The following is a 16,777-nucleotide window of genomic DNA, read 5'->3' on the forward strand; positions in this document are numbered from 1 at the left end:
CTGAGGTCTGTCTAATGTCTTATAAGCTCAGCATAACCTCCCTGCTCTTGTACTCTATGCCCCTATTAATAAAGCCCAGGATGCTGTATGCACCCTTCAGTAACCCAACATTGCACCCATTGTGCCTACAGACATCAGAGGCAGCCTTCCTTTAACAGAAGTAGCTTTGTTTACATTTGTCCAAGATGTACAGCTTGAACTGGAGTATGGTGATTACAGATCCTGTAAATATTGGTGATGCTGATATTGGCCTCTGTCTCCTTTTTTCTTGGTCCAACGTGGAAAGCTGTGTGGGCTATATCTACCAGTGCCTGTGAAAGATGCCCACAGACAAGGCCATATTAGGATCACACAGCAAGTAATGAACAGGGATAGTATGTGTCTGGCGTTGTGAGATTGAAACTATACTCCTCCCTCTTTTTACAGGCACTTGATTACTCTTCCTGCATTTAGTGAAGACAACATGGATATTTGAAGCAGCAGATGGTTTTCTTGTTAGAGTATGTTAAGTACTTGTTGCAGGGTAGGATATTCAGCATTACATATACAGAAATCCTGTGCTCAAATCTGCTCCACTAAAATGGCTCTGTGACAGCCCTTAAACTTTGAACTCTGCCTAAGACTATCAGCTATTCTGTTCAATGGTGTTGTATTCTTTCCATTTTCCCTCCTGACCCATTTGTTTCTCAGGAATATGGTTCCCCGGGGATTGTTGAGGATTAATTCTGAGCTCTAGCTGTAGTATGGCATAGACCTTTTTATAGACTACTTCTGTGACCTTTTTCTTGGCAGCCTTAACCCGTTTGTAGTGATCGATTGTCACTTTGTGCTGTCAAGTCTTGCTTAAGTCTCATGGGCCTACTCTTGGTGGGAAAGTGTAAGTGCCATCTAAAGTATCCCAGTGAGGGAAAACTGTTCATTGGAGATCCCAATACTAGAAAAGACTGCATTTAGCACAATACTTAGCATGTGCATTCTGTATAAGAGGTGAGGTTCAACATACAATGTTTCTCTTCTAGCAATTGCCAAGCCTATTCCTGAGGAAATATTTCTTTTTACTCCAAGCTAAATTGTAGTGAGTTCTGACTGTTGAATGAAACTCAATGTAGTGAGCTGCTTACCTTAAGTCATGGCAACTTCATATAGGAAGGGTCATGAGGACTCGAAACATCAACTCTTTTCTTCTCTGCCGATGCTGCCAGACCTGCTGAGTTTTTCCAGGTAATTCTGTTTTTGTTTTGCAACTTCATATCTCCCTGACTATAACTTGAGTTCTGCTTGAACTTGGTAACCTGGAAGATTGTATAGTGACTTCTACAGAAGTTACTATAGAGTACTTCTCTAACAGCCTACTGAGGACTTTTCTTTTTCCATCGATAGACAATGGGAGGGAGAGTGAGCTAAGAGTAGAATCACCTCACTATTCTCTGACCCTCTTGCTCAGGCACATCTGCAGACTGACATGATAGACACCCCTTCACCATGCACACCTATATTATTATTCTCAGGTTAGTCCAGCAGGTTGCAACATCTTCTAATCCTGCCCCTGCCCCCCACCTTCCTGCCAACCAAATGTACGAAGCTTGACTAGAGCAAGAGGTTTTATTGGATGTGGCTTTGCTCATTGCATGTATCTCCATGTTCACTTCTAATGAGAACCAGTTGGAGTGGATAATTGCTTTTTAATGGATTGACTTATACACCTCCTTCCAAAGTTAGTCAATCATTCACAAGTGAAATGATAGTATTGTATTTTGGACTAGAATTTTCTTTCCTATCTATATCTTCATGTTAGCACCAATCACTTAGTTGGACTAGTCTAGTCCGTTTCTCTGTCCAGCAATTAAACTCAACAGTTTAATTTTTTTTAGTTATCAGTGGATTTTTGTCTACCAGCAGATCAAGGTTACAGGAACTACCACAATGTGGAGATTGGCTCTCAGTCTGGGTTACTAGCGGTGTTCAGAATGAGTGTTAAATTCCTAGAGCAGCAGTAGTCTGGTGTGACTGTGTATGGGTGTGTCATCAGTTTAAAATCAATATTTTACCCATTATCAGCATAACCAAGATGTATAATGAGAGTATTGTGTTTACACACCTCCTGCAGTTGCAAGGACACTTGAAGTAGTGCGTAGTAAACCTTTCCCAAACCTTAATGTATTCTTTCCCCCTTCCCTTTTGTTCCTGAACAATGGTTTTGGGGTAAAATTGTTTGCATATGCCTGGACGGATTTTAAAAATTGTGTACCCCGTTCAAATTTTGGTTTTTTGCCACATTCACAACCTGAGGGCACACATGTAGCAAGTTTTAAAGGGTGGACTGTTCTCTTCTTTCTAAACTTAATTTTGGTTTCATCACAGTGACCTGTTCGACTCCAACCCAAAATCATTCATGTGAAGGAACAACATGTCCATGCTGCCTGATGATGACCACAAGGACTACATTGCTGGCAGAAAATGAGGTGGAGGCACACAAACTGGCCAACAACTACAAGGTCTGTAGGATATTTGTGATCTATCAATATTCTAGGATGGTTACATTCCAGCGCTGTTAGTTTATACCTACATCTACAAAGTTGGGCAATGGTTCTCTGAAAGGATTGGACATTCTAGTAATCCACTGGAAGGTTTAGTGAACTTGCAGCTTGGTCTGCTTCATTCCTTTATGAGGGTGATCTCGGCTATATTGTTGATGACCTGTATGCTGCTGGCCTCCAGTTGTTCTGTGTAAGATTTTGAACTAAAGTAGATAGCACATTACCTCCTAGGTTTAAAAGTTCAGTTAGTTGCTGACATCAGTTTGGTGTTCCCTCTCTTGCAGTTGGAAAGTGTGCCTTATCACCTGGTATCACTATGGTGCCAGAGGTCCTTTGGGATAAATGTGAGGAAAGGCTAGACTAGTATTGCTTGAAGAAAGTGTGCTGTCTTGAGTTTGATACAATATATTAATACGTTCTCTAACCTTGGCAGTAACATGTGACTGACAAAAGGCATAATTTTCCCTTGGTGCTGACTAAGGAAATGGTCAGATCCATTTATTTGCACTTCAGTCTTAATATATTCTAGTCCCTCTTCCCCATGGGCTGCCTGTGCCCAAGTCAAGATAAGTTACCAAGTATAAGAAATTAATTTATGTAAATGAATTGCATAGAATTTACAACATAACATGCACCACACAACACGAGCCCAATTAGTCTATGCATGTGGTTATGCTCCACGTGAACCTCTTCCCACTCATGCTTCATCTCTCCCTATTGGTATATCCTTCTATTCCTTTCCCACTCATGTATTTTTCTAGCTTTCCCTGAAATGTAACTAGATCTCAAACTCTGGTATTCATGCAGTCATTTTCTTAGCCAAAGAATGCTACAACATTTTACACCAGTAACAACTGGAAGAGTTCAGCAGAAAATGACTTCACCCAAGATGCCTCATGTCCATAGTTTGAAAACATGCAACATGCAAGCTTTTGTGCACAGTTATCTCGCTTCCTACACTTTAGGACAGATAATGCACTTTTAATAATATTAAAATATTTTCCTTTATCAGATGTCATAACTGTACTTTCTAAATTTATTCTTTCATGGGACGTGGGCATTGCTAGCTAGGCCAGAATTTATCACCCATCCCTAATTGCTCTTGAGAAGGTGGTGGTGAGCTGCTGCCTTGAACTGCTGCACTCCTTGTGGTGCAGGTACACACACTCTGTTGCCCTTGTTCTTCTAGGTAGTAAAGGTTGCAGGTTTGGAAGGTGCTGTTGAAGTAGCCCTGGTGAGTTGCTGCAGTCCATCTTGTGGATTGTACACACTGCTACCACTGCGCATCAATGGTGGAGGGCGTGAATGTTGAAGGTGGTGGTGGGGTCCCAATCAAGTGGGCTGCTTTGCCCTGGACGGCGTCAAGCTTGAGTGAGGGAGCTGTACTCATCCAGGCAAGTGGAAAGTATTCCACCACACTCCACTTGTGCCTTGAAGATGGTGGACAGGTTTTGGAGAATCAGATGAGTTACCCTCCCCAGAATACCCAGCCTCTGAGCTGCTCTTGTAGCCATGGTATTTATGTGGCAGGTCTAGTTCCGTTTCTGGTCAATGGTAATCCTCAGGATGTTGATAGAGCAGGATTCAACAGTGGTAATGCCATTGGATGTCAATGAGAGATGGTTAGATGCTCTCTTGTTGGCGATAGTCATTGCCTAGCACTTATTTGCCTGGTTACTTGCCACTTATAAGCCCAAGCCTGAATGTTGTCCATATTGGACATGTGCCTTCAGATACTGAAGCAGTCCAAATGGTACTGAACATTGTGCAAACATCCCCACTTCTGACCTTGTGATGGAGGGAGGATCACTAATGAAGTAGCTGGAAATGATTGGGCCTAGGGCATTACCCTGAGGAACTACTACAGCAATGTCTGGGACTGAGATGATATGACCTCCAACAACCAGTGGAGAGTTTTCCCTCTGATTCCCATTTATTCCAGTTTTGCTAAGGCTGCTTGGTCAAATGCTGCCTTGATATCAAGGGCAGTCACTTGTCTCACCTCTGGAGTTTAGTTCCTTTGTCCATGTTTGAGCCAAGGCTGTAATGAGTGGCCCTGGCAGCCACCAAGTAAGTGCCATTTGGCAGTGTTGTCAACAACACCTTCTGTCACTTTGAGAGTAGACTGATGGGGCAGTAATTGGCTGGGTTGGATTTGTCCAGCTTTTTTTGTACAGGATATACCTAGGTAATTTTCCACATTGTTGGGTAGATGCCAGTGTTGTAGCTATACTAGAAGAGCTTTGGTGGAATGGCGAGGTCTGGAGCACAAGTCTTCAGTATTATTGTCGGAATGTTGTCAGCACCCCTAAACATTTGCAGTATCCAATGCCTTCAGTTTCTTGATATTGGAGTGAATTGAACTGGCTGAAGACTGGCACCTGTGGGGCTGAGGTGTGGATGGTACATATTGACAATTGCTTACAATCTTCATTTCTAACTTTGTAGTTCGGGTTCAAGAAATGGAAGAGCCACGTAACAGAGAGACCCTTGGAAGACCGTTCTGCAGTAGTGAAGGAGCTGTATTCAGATCTAAATGTCATCAAACAATATTCGGGTAATGTGCATGAAGTTTTTCAATTTTTGTTTTCTTTCACAGTCCAATTAGAAAGGTAATGCAAGTGGAAGCTGCACAGTTGAGGCAAGGGGGAAGGTGTGGTTGGGTGGTGTTTTGGATTGAGCTTGACAAGTTAAACCAAGCTACTGAAAAGGGTCTTATTTTTTTCAAATAGGAATATCACAAGATTCACATGTCTGGGAAGAGGGCACTGCCCGAAGAGTTTGAGTAGATTGGGCTGGAGTTTAGAATGAGATGATTTCATTGAAACATATGAAATTCTTGCACTGTTTGTTGGGGTTGATGCTGCAAAGCTTTTTTTTTCCCCATCTAGTGGAGTCTAGTGGAAACTAGGGGGTCATAGTCTCAGGTAAGGGGTCAGCCATTTAGGACTGAAGCAGTAATTTTTACAGTAACTTGTAGCACCTTTTTAATATAATATAAAATGACAGGAGACATTGAAATAAAATGATCCTGAGCAACATGAGCAAGTTTTTGGTGATTTGATTTAAAAACTACCTCCTAAGGAAATATTAAGGAGTATCTTAAAGGAGGAAATCAAGGTAGAGGCGTAGGAAAAGAGTTCTAGAGCTTGGGGCCTAAGCAACTGAAACCATGGCTGCCAAAAGTAGGGATTTTTACAATTGGGGATGCTGAGGCCAGAATTGGAAGGGAGCACATCTTGGAGGGTTGTGTGGTTGGAGGAGATTAGAAATGGGGAGGGGTGAGGCCATGAAGGGATTTTAAAATGAGAATTTTAAAATCAGTAAGTTGCTTGCTTCCTGTAGGTCAGCAAGCACAGGGATGATGGTTGAATGGCAATTGAGATGAGTTGAGATGCAGACAGCAGAGTTTTGGATGACCAAGTTTACAGATGGTAGAAGGGAGGAGTGGGTCTAGAGATAAGGAAGGCGAGGATGAGGTTTTCGGCACCAGATGAGCTGAGACGGGTGAAGTTGAGTGATGTTATGGAGATGGGACTACAGTCTTGGTGATGGAAGTGAGTTTCTGACCACATGCACACCAGGTCTTCTTTTTATTGCTATGGGTGTGGAGTCATATGTAGGCCAGACCAGGTAAGGGCAGTAGATTTCCTCCCCTAAAGGACATTAGTGAATCAGATGGTTTCTTGTTCATAAGACTTTTAATTCCAGATTTTTATTGAATTTAAATTTCGCCATCTCCCATGGTGGGGCTCGAACCCAGGCCCCCAGAGCATTACCCTGGGCTTCTGGAATACCAGTACAATGACAATACCACAATGACACAGGTTGTATACCGATTGGATTAATTTCTCTCTGTTGCCAGGGAGAAGGATGAGGTTGGTTGCTAGTGAATGGAGTTTGGAGCAGGGACCTGAAGGCATGCAGGCACAGCAGGTAATGAGGAAGGCAAATAGAATTTTGGCATTTATTGCTAAAGGAATAGAGTATAAAAATAGAGAAGTGTTGTTGCAATTGTCCGAGACATTGGTGAGACCGCACCTGGAGTACCGTGCACAGTTTTGGTCCCCTTATTTGAGGAAGGATGTAGTTGCATTGGAAGGGGTTCAGAGGAAGTTCATTAGATTGATCCCAGAGATGTGGGGCTTGTCTTATGAGGAGAGATTGAGCAGTTTAGGCCTATACTCGTTAGAGTTTAGAAGGATGCGAGGAGATCTAATTGAGGTATATAAGATGCTAAAGGGGATAGACAAATTAGACGTGGAGCGGATGTTTCCCTTTGTGGGGCATTCTACAACGAGAGGCCATAGATATAGGCTAAAGGGTGGTAGATTTAAATCAGAGATGAGGAGGAATGACTTTCCTTAAAGGGTCGTGAATCTGTGGAATTCACTACCTCAGAGTGCAGTGGATGCTGGGACACTGAATAAATTTGAGGAGATAGACAGATTTTAATTATGAGCGAGTTGAAAGGTTATGGGCAGAGGGCGGGAAATTGGAGTTGAGGCCAAAATGAGATCAGCCATGATCGTATTGAATGGTGGGGCAGGCTTGAGGGGCTGAATTGCCTACTCCTGCTCCTAGTTCTTATGTTCTTGTGTTCATTATGAAATGATGGCTTCAGTCTTTCTGATGTTTAATTGGAGGACACCGTTGCTGATCCAGTACTGGATGTCGGATAGACAGTTGGAATTTAACAGTGGAGTCAAGATTGGTGGTGAGGTAGAGTTGAGTGTGGTCAGCATACATGTGAAAACTAATGCTGTGCTTTTGAATGATACTGCTGAGGGGAAGCATGTAGATCAGAAATAGGGGTCAAGAATAAATTCTTGTGGGGTGGTGGGGGGGCGGGTACCAGTGGTAATGATGCGGAAGCAGGAAGAGAAGCCATTGCAAGTGGATCTCTAAATGGACAATAAATGTTAGCCTTGCAAGCAACACTCATCCCATGAAGGAATAAAAAAATCTTCAGATAAGAATGAAACCAGCTGGATGACAGTGGTGAAGTGTTGAGGAAGATTGTGTTGTTAAACTGTCAAAGGCTGTAGACTGGTTAAGAAGGATGAGGAGGGAGGGTTGCTTTGGTTACAGTCAAGTAGTGTTACAGTCCTCTTAGAGACTGATTGCTTTTGTACAAGAGATTTGCATTCCCAGTGGTCAGCTTGAAATCTGTGCAATCCCTTTAAGTTTTTAAGGCTTTTACTGCAACACCTGTAAAAGCAACATTGACCAAACATTATCCAGTAAGCAACTAATACTCTAAGCTACAGAAAGGTTAACCCTTATTAATGTTTTAATGCAACTGATAATACCCATGCTGCATATATAATACATTATATCAGTGTCCATGATTACCCTTTTTTTTTAAATATAGGCAACAGAACACAGCCACTCTCAGCTTCCAATAGGTTCATGTCTCCCTGTTTTTGAGTAGCCTTTCCAGCACTCTGTTTCTAATTCTAGGCACCCAACCATTTCACTCGCTGAGTTTGGCTAATTCTGTAAACCTGGAATCAGACCTAACATCTTCTGGCTTGAATGCCCTGGTGCTATAAGCAGGCCCTGACTTTATCCACAAAGCCATTATGACAAGTTAGGCTTCTGTTGTTTTTCAGAAATGCTGCCAGCATTTGCTGTGACCTCCCCACCTCACCAGCTGTTTTGATCATTCTGAATTATTGTATACTGCTGGTTTCTGTTCAATAAACTGCATCAAATTAGCTAGCTTAAGGCTGGAATGTGTGTACGGAGTTGCTGGTGTGTTCGTGATCCCTGCATTGCAGTGTTTGTGGAATGCATTCAATAGCTTTTGAATACATAAAATTACATCTGTGCCGTAATATATTCAAGAATTTCCTTGCCTCTTTCAGGATCTCTGTTTACCTTTGGAAACTTGTTGTATGTGCTGCTGTTTGGATGGTGGGTTGCCCTGCTGTACCATCTAATTGCTGTAATTATGTTTGTTACAGTCGTGGGAGCACCTTATGGTAAGTTCTACTACCCATTTGTGTGGACAAAGTGATTTCTCTTTTTTAAATGCCCTGGATTATATTCCCAATCTATTTAGAATGGGTTGATGTACAAATCCATCTCTTGAGAGAATTGGGTATCTTGTTGGCCTTTGAGATTTAATCCCCTTTTTTCTTTGCAGCTCTATGCTTACTGGCTTAATTAGGTGGAGCAAAAGAACTCTGTTCCTCTTTTTGAGCCCCCAGAGGATTCGGCAGTCTTTAGCTGTTCTTCCTCTTTTTTTTTAATGGTCACTGGTTTTGTTTCTAGTTGTAGTATATGTGCTTTAATCAGCTCTGTTTCATAATGGATTTCCCCTTGCATTCTTCCTGACCTCATTTATATTCCATAATGTAACTTGTATCCTGCTCCATTAGATATCTCCCTTGCTGTAAACTGGATGTCAGTCACCCAGAATGGTAATTCCTGTGATATCTGCTCTTCTTACTGACTTGATAGGATCCCTTGCTCTGCTTTCAGACTTTAAATAAACCAGCTATATGTTGTTTTTTGACCAAAAGACCGATGTGATTGAGCACCACTTCGGACCATCCTAGCTCATTTTCCCTAAGGGAAAACCTATAGTCCCTGTGTCTCCCTTTTTGATTTTTCCCTGCTCCTTTCTTCAAATTCCAACAACTTCAACCTTGATTCCATGGTTTTTGCCTGCGCTCGTACCCATAAATCCATTCCATGTGTGGAGCTCTTCCTGATATCTGATTTTAAACTGGTAAAGACAAATTTAAAACTGTGTCCGTGTCCCATTGGGGTTTAGTATATTGTATCTATTTTTATGCTAAGTTATCTTTTACCCTCTGGTTGCTTTTATTTTTATTATCTCTGGGTGGGTGGGGTGGGAGGAATGTAGGGAAAGCCATAAAGTTCATATTAAAGTGGTTCTGCTTTTTCTCTCCCAGGGAAGATGTGTTACCGTCTTGCTGGATATTACTTCTGGCCATTTGGGAAGATAATTCAAAAGGTAAGTGCAGTAACTATTACCTGAAATGACTTCAGTGTACATGTATTGGTGAGTCACTTGACTTGCTTTCAAGTCTCAATATTCCAATCTGAGAATTGGTTCCAAAATGTAGCGATCCTTTTTGAGAAGGTTTGTGTTGAGTAGAATGTGATTAATTAAAGATATGCATTTGAGATATTAAATTCCTTGTCTTTGCCCCCATCTTGTCATTTTGCTCCACATTGTGTTAGTAAATCAGCTCTTTTGTAGATGCAGATTGTGGTATATAAGTGACAGTGATTGTCTTCCTGATGTATATTTAGCTTTTACTCTGTGGATTGAAGGGTAGGTGGATGGCATTCCTGAAATACCTTTTACCCCCAGTGGAATGTGATTGCTGTTTTGAGTTAACCTCATGCATATTGAATCACTAAATCATCAGGGCATGAGGAGGGGGCAGTTGTGTTGTATCAGGTACTGTTGTATCTTGTCGTACCTGATCCTTTGGCTGTTAACTTGGAACAGTTGTGCCACTAAAACAGTAGGGACTCATTGATGCTTGGGAGTCCAGTGCCTTGATGCTGGGCTCTAGAATATTCTTGACAGCAGTGAAATATGTTGGGGGGGGGATTTCTAGACTACCAAGTGCCATGCATTTTTGTTCCCATGAACTATGATTGTTCTGTAATCTATCCTTGCAGCGCTTCACTAATTGTAAAATAAATAGTAACTCCAAATGCAGTATTTAGTGTATTGATTAAAAATAGCCTGCCCTGCCACCTTTGGTAGGACATTAAATATAGTACAGTGTTTATACAAGTTGAGGAACTAAAATGTTTCTAGTACAGTAGAAATAGGAAGTGTAAAAGAATTTAGATAGTAATGTGTGACAAATACAAGAACCAAGCCCATGGGTTAATTACCCCAGGTTCTAGATTGGTAGACTACAGGTCTGATCTCTTGGCCCCCTTTGGTATCCATTAAATAGAACTGATCCAGATCAGACTAGCCTTGTGTTAAGGAATCCTTCCATCTGCCAAACTCTGGAACGTTGAAACGAGCTACAAAGGGGATCCCGTTTAAATTTAAGTTAGAGGCCAAATAAGATTGGAATTTGAGGATTAATTTAACAAATTGAATATATCCATACAAAATTAGCAAAACAAGTTTCTCATGAGCCAAACTTTTCCCCTTTTTTAAGTTGCATACTATGTGAATTTACAACAATTACACAATGAAAGAAATCAAATTGGCACAGGGTGATCTAGAAAAAGGACCAGGGAATATTACATTTCACTGTGATAAAGCTAATCGGCTACATGGACATGTACTGTAGCTGAATACAAGTCTGAAGCATTGTAAGATTTCACAGTGCACTGGCCAAATTGCAAATGCACTACTGTGTAGATTGCTATATGAGAAGGCTTGCATGTTTCAGAGCAGGTGAACTGTTGAGCAATAGGTGTGAATGTGACTACCTACATGAAAGATCAAAGAACTCTACGCTCTTTAGAAGAGCCTGGGGTGTAGAGTATTCAATGTCAATGAGCTGAAACCAGAATATTGCATCAGAAGTTGCATTAAAGCATTAAATCTCTTTTACCTAAATTGTTTATGGAAACTTGCAAGCAGCAGACAAATGTTGGCCACTATGCAGCTTCCCACTGCAGTATGTTGGGATAGTACCAGAAGGATCGCTTTGGGTCATTGGATTTCTCATCTTTGAACTTGTGTTCTGTGTGCCCTTTGGATCTTAACATTCCTAAACATGGTATCTATATTTTCTATTTGAAGTAGTAAATTCCTGTAACATGAGCCATACAAATGGGACAGTCCTCAGATTTAATCTTGGGTCTGTTTTGAGTTGGCTGAGGACAGTCTCTTTCCACTAGAAAGTATAAATATGGCAATGGTTTATAAATGTCCATCGGTCCTAAGGAATAGGATTGTACTTGAATGTTATTTCTCTAGATAACACCCCCCCCCCCCCCAAATTGTTGCGAATAGCCTGTGCTCATCTTGTTCATGGAAGGTGATTTATGGAGAGTGATTGTATGGAACCATTCTTGGTGTCAGTGCCTTCAGGAGCGCAGACCTAGTGTTTGAGGACAGTACACGTTGAAAATGCTGCCATGGATTTACAGTGACTAACAATCTTTTCAGACTCTGCTGAAAATCTACCTCTTTGATCAAGCTTTTAGTTGCTTGTCCTAACATCTCCTTATTTTTACCTTGCACCAATTTTTTTGTTACGCTTCCACATGGGGCCTGGGGTGTTTTAGCACATTAAATAGTGCTATATAAATGCAAGATGTTGCTGTAGTTGCTAGTAAATGAAGATGAAGGCTGAGATACTATCAGGAGTGGTCTGTTTCAAAGTCAAGGTTTCTATGTACCTAATGCACTTTTTTGCTTAATGTAGTACCTAAATGATTTCTAAACACTGGATCTTTCCTTTCTTTTGAAGCCATACATCTATCCTAGGAAAAGCAATGTTCGATTTTATGGTGAGGATGTTCCTGAGGTGACTGCGGTGGAGTCGACAACACTCCTTGATGTCACTGAAAGAATTGAAGATTCGCCATCACAGACTCAAAAAGAGGGAGTTAAGCCCTGGGTAGGTTAGCTCGTCAGATTGTTTTCCTTTTTCAATTTAGCACATTACTTTGTCAATATTTTTCTACTAGTAACTCTTCCTGGTTGTGGTGGTGGTTTGGGGAGGGGAGGGGGCGGGTTGGGAGCAGGGGAGGTTTCAATGTTGAATGCATAACCTAGAAATGAAATGTAATGGAAGGAAAAGTCAACACAAGGGCAATCTTTAAATCCTAGAGGTGGGCTGTTAGGATTGGGCACTGCTATGGGACTTCAGATAGCCCAACTGCACTATGTACATATTCCCCACCGAGGTACATTTCAGCGAGTTATCCTCAGGAAAATGATAACAACTGAAGGACCGTCAGTTGGATCATGAAGTTTGGGGAAATGCTTCACTTTAAAAACTGCAGGGATTTTCATAACTTCAATTTATAACAGAAGATGGTAACACATTATCTGTCTAACCCACACTGAAATCACTAAGCAGTCCTAAGATTGACTTTCTTGCCTTGGGCAGGCTCTTGCTGCTTTCTCCTGATCGTCTCTTAAATTAACATTTTGCATTGCTCCTGGCGGTTTTAACAGGAGATGTCATTCCTTCTGCATCTTTAACATGTTGACGACCTGGTTTAGCTGATGTCAAAAAAACAAGCTGCCTGTTCAAATCTCAGGGCATGTGTATCATGTCTCCTTTTAAATTGGTAACTTGCCTCCTGTGTCACCGTATCATACGCTGAAGTGTTAGCTTGACTGCGTATTTGTTTTAATGGTTCTGAAGACCTCTTTGCCAAGTGAAGGTGTATCAGACATCCCCCACAGCAAAACTTAGACACGTGGCCTTCGTCAGTAGGTGCAAGTGAAACATGGTGGGATAGGGAGTGACGTTGAATCCTTCAAGGTGGGTGTTCCTGGAAGAGACATCGCAGTGAATTAAACATCAATATAAAATACTGTGGATGCTGGATATCTGAAATAAAAACACTTCTGGAAATGTTTAACAATACTGATCAAAGGTTATTAACCTTAAGCCTTAAATCTTTGTCTGTCCACAGATACTGCCAGACTTGCTGAATGCATCGAGCATTTTATTTTTTTTGTTTCAGAACCACAGTTTTTTTCCTCTGTTTGAGAATTAACTTTCTTGTCTTGACCTACTTTCCAGCTACGCCTAAGCACCTACGTGTGGTTTCTCCTTGGGTATCCACCTCTTGTGCTTGTCCATAGCCTGGCTTCCTTCATTGCCTGGATCCTGGTAATCACCATCCCAGTAGCCAAGTTAAATTGCAGAGCCATTACTGTCATTCTACTGATCCCTCCTGAGCAGCTCCAGATCCGACAACCTAAGAGGGTAAGGAGCTTTTCTAGCAGTGTGATATGTTCTGTTGGGTTGGTCTTGAAGTTCAAACTATAAACTTTAAGTCAGGGCAGATGTACATAAAGAACATACTTATGCTTTCTCCACACTTCACTCGGGGTGGATGCTGACAGGATACTGAATAAACACCAACATCCTTCAGTAGATGGGAAAACTTACCCCACACTGAGCTTTCAGAATATTGGTTCATCCCATGGGTGACTATGGCATTGGATTTGGCATTTCTTGTTGTCTATCTTTGCTGCCTTGCACAGAGGGAAAACCAGACCATTCCTTTGAGATTTCTGTCCACCTCCTGTTTATGGAGATGATGGTTAGAGTATAAAGGAGTTGAAGTGTACATCAGCTACAAAGTACTGAGAGCAGTTCTGGCCACCACATGTTAGGAAGAATATATTGGCCTTGGAGAAAGTGCAGTGTTAAAAATACCAGAATGATATTTGGACTCCAAGGGTTAAATTTTAAGGAGAGATTATACAAACTAGGATTGTGTTCCCTACAACTTAAAGGATGAAGGGGTGATTTGATTTGGTGTGTTTTTATTTGTTCATGGGACTTGAGCATCGCTGGCTAGGCCAGCATTTATTGTCCATCCCTAATTGACCTTGTTCAGGGGGCATTTTAGTGCCAAACACATTGCTGTAGATCTGGAGTCATGTGTAGGACAGCAGATTTCCTTCCCTAAAGGACATTAGTGAACGAGATGGGTTTTTATGACAATCGATAATGGTTTCATGGTCATCATCAGACTTTTAATTCCAGATTTTTTAATGAATTCAAATTCCACTATCTGCCTTAGTGGGATTTGAACCTGAGTCTTCAGAGCATTATCTGGATTTCTCGCCGAGTGACTATGCCACCGCCTCCCCCGAAGGGGAACAGTGAGTAGATGGACAGAAACTATTTCTTATGGTGAGGGAGCCTAGAACTGGGGTGGGTTCATAGACTAACCATTAGAATCCAATCTTCTAGAAGTGGTGAAAGGATGGCACAGATTTGAAACTCCTGCAAATGAGGTTGATCGGTTAAAAATCTATGGTATTGAGGGCAAAGGGGGGTGTATGGAGTTTGGTCACCAATAAGACATGACCCTGTTAATGGCAAAACAGGTTTGGAATTAAATGGCTTAATGCTGTACCTAGGTTGGCTGCTTTGTAATGTGGTTATTCTAATTGAACTCCAGCAATGTGCCATTACTGGCTAGTATGTTACCAGGCTGCCTGTTTGCCACTGGTTATTCTGTCCCATATCAGATCAATGAGCCTATGTTATGCTTTTATTTGAACCTTGAGCCCTGCTGAAGCCACCCAAAGTTTCCATTGATCCTGAAGTGGAGGCTTTGGAGCTGTTAAGTGAGGTTTCCATGGCTCTGCACTAACTTTTTTTTTTGCTTGAATCCATCCAATGGTTCTGCTGGAAATAGTACATGAACCCCCTTCCATTCCTGTGGAAGAGCAGCAACTAGTTGTTGGAAATGTACCATTTGGGGAACGTCTGTGCTTATATGTATAAAACTCGAGCTCCTTTTCTAACCCATTCTAGAATTGAATTGTATACAGTTTTCCAAAATTGGACATTTTACTGCGTGTGCCTGGAAACAATACTGTTGCATTTGCCCATATAATAGGTTGCATTCCAAATCTGTTTCATTAAACATTGAGGTCTCAACATAAGGATCTGTGTGAATAGATTTCACTTGTTCTTTCTCTGTTTCACTCCCCACTCCCAGACTGAAGTTCCACTGGATGGGGAAGTGGTCCTCTGCTGTTACCATGCTATGAATTTCTACTATTACAAATATACTGTGGTTGGCATAAATGTATTTGCTGTGAGTATCCTTTGGTTCATAGTGGACAATTTAACTTGTTGGGGTAGGATGATGGGCAGGAGAATTGTACCATTGCCTATTTTTGTACTCAATTATTTTTGAGTTGTGGCTTGCTTACTTACTGGCACTTCCAACCTCCTTGGATTATCCAGTTCCTAGCTGTATATTTTTCCTCCATCCCCCAAGGTTTTTGCTCTATCTACCAACTAAGAGGTTTTCAAGTGGCTTTTGGTTCAGTTATTAAGGAGGAACTTCTAAGTTAATTTCCTTTCCCCCAGGAAGTATCTCTCTGATTACAAACTCTGATTAGCAACACTATACAGGAAACCAATGTCCTTCTACTTCTGTTAACATTCTAATTTACAGATACATAAAATATTATCTTTCTGACTAGCTACAGAGGTTACGTCAACATAGCCATATGTATGAATTTTAATAGAAAATGCCTTGCACACAATATGGGTAAATGTACTTCACATGTATATTTGCCTTACAACTACTATTCAATGATCAAGGAAACAAAACAATTAACAATCAAAAAATGTTTGCAGTGCTTTGTGCATTTTTTAATAAAATATGACTAAGGTTAAAATCCATACACATGACATGTGTATGAGGTCACATGTCCAATGACTGTTATCAGTACAAAGCTGCAAATTGTTTCCCAGTCAAAAGCGAATAATGAGAAGACCTGACACCCCCACCCCAACTGGACACTCAACCTTTGGATGATATTTTTAATCTTCATTCTCTAGCTAATGATAGAATACTTTGCCTCTTTGAGCTGGCCAGCCCATGTTTTGAAGCCTTGCACCTCATGACTGGTTGGGGAGGTAAAATGGAGGTAGCAGGAGAAGGAGGATGTGGTCAGTCTTTATGGGTAGATTAGGAATCCTGCAATGACTGATTTCATGTTTATTGCTGTCTTGGTTTTCCATTCCATTGGAGTTATTTCTTTAACTGAGTCTTCAGATCTGCTGCCTCTAGTTATAGTTGCTCTGGTGCTGGGTTATGGTGACACAGAGAATCGTTATGCCAGCTCACTCGTGAAATTTGCACTGTCTGTCATGGCCATAGTTCCTCTGTCTCACTACATTGGGATGGCAATTGCCAGGTAAGTGGAAGTTTTACATATAAAATGTAAAGTGTAGTAATGGGTCATTTGGCCCAATTGATCTATTTTAGTGTTTGTTCCACAAGAATCTCCTCCCATCCTAATTGATCTAACCCTATTACACACATTTTCTCCCTCATGGATTTGTCTGACTTCTCCTCCTTTTAAATGTATCATGCCGTTACCACAAAGAGCAGTTTGAGGCAATAAGTTCCAAATTCTAAATTTTGAAGGTAAATTCTGAGAACCATCATGGAGTTTTCATGGGGATTGGTCACCAGACATGTTTGGAAATCAGCCCCCTTCAGGGCTGAGCCAACTGGGTTTCTGATGGGTTTAAGAACTAGGTCTTTCAATGGGA

The 16,777-nt window shown here is 41.3% G+C and overlaps 1 protein-coding gene across 2 annotated transcripts in view; it reads left to right on the top strand.

Annotated features, from left to right (window-relative positions):
- cax1 (cation/H+ exchanger protein 1) overlaps positions 1 to 16,777 on the top strand; it is an 88,706-nt gene that overhangs the window by 12,131 nt on the left and 59,798 nt on the right. For both annotated transcript variants that reach the window (XM_041203569.1, XM_041203570.1), the window contains exons 2-9: positions 2,362 to 2,495; positions 4,986 to 5,094; positions 8,408 to 8,524; positions 9,464 to 9,525; positions 11,972 to 12,121; positions 13,262 to 13,447; positions 15,204 to 15,306; positions 16,275 to 16,416. In XM_041203569.1, the coding sequence (XP_041059503.1) occupies positions 2,362 to 2,495; positions 4,986 to 5,094; positions 8,408 to 8,524; positions 9,464 to 9,525; positions 11,972 to 12,121; positions 13,262 to 13,447; positions 15,204 to 15,306; positions 16,275 to 16,416 (1,003 nt within the window). The remainder of the gene's footprint in view (positions 1 to 2,361; positions 2,496 to 4,985; positions 5,095 to 8,407; positions 8,525 to 9,463; positions 9,526 to 11,971; positions 12,122 to 13,261; positions 13,448 to 15,203; positions 15,307 to 16,274; positions 16,417 to 16,777) is intronic.

The sequence above is a fragment of the Carcharodon carcharias genome, chromosome 13 (genome assembly GCF_017639515.1).
Source record: "Carcharodon carcharias isolate sCarCar2 chromosome 13, sCarCar2.pri, whole genome shotgun sequence".
Lineage (NCBI taxonomy): Eukaryota > Metazoa > Chordata > Chondrichthyes > Lamniformes > Lamnidae > Carcharodon > Carcharodon carcharias.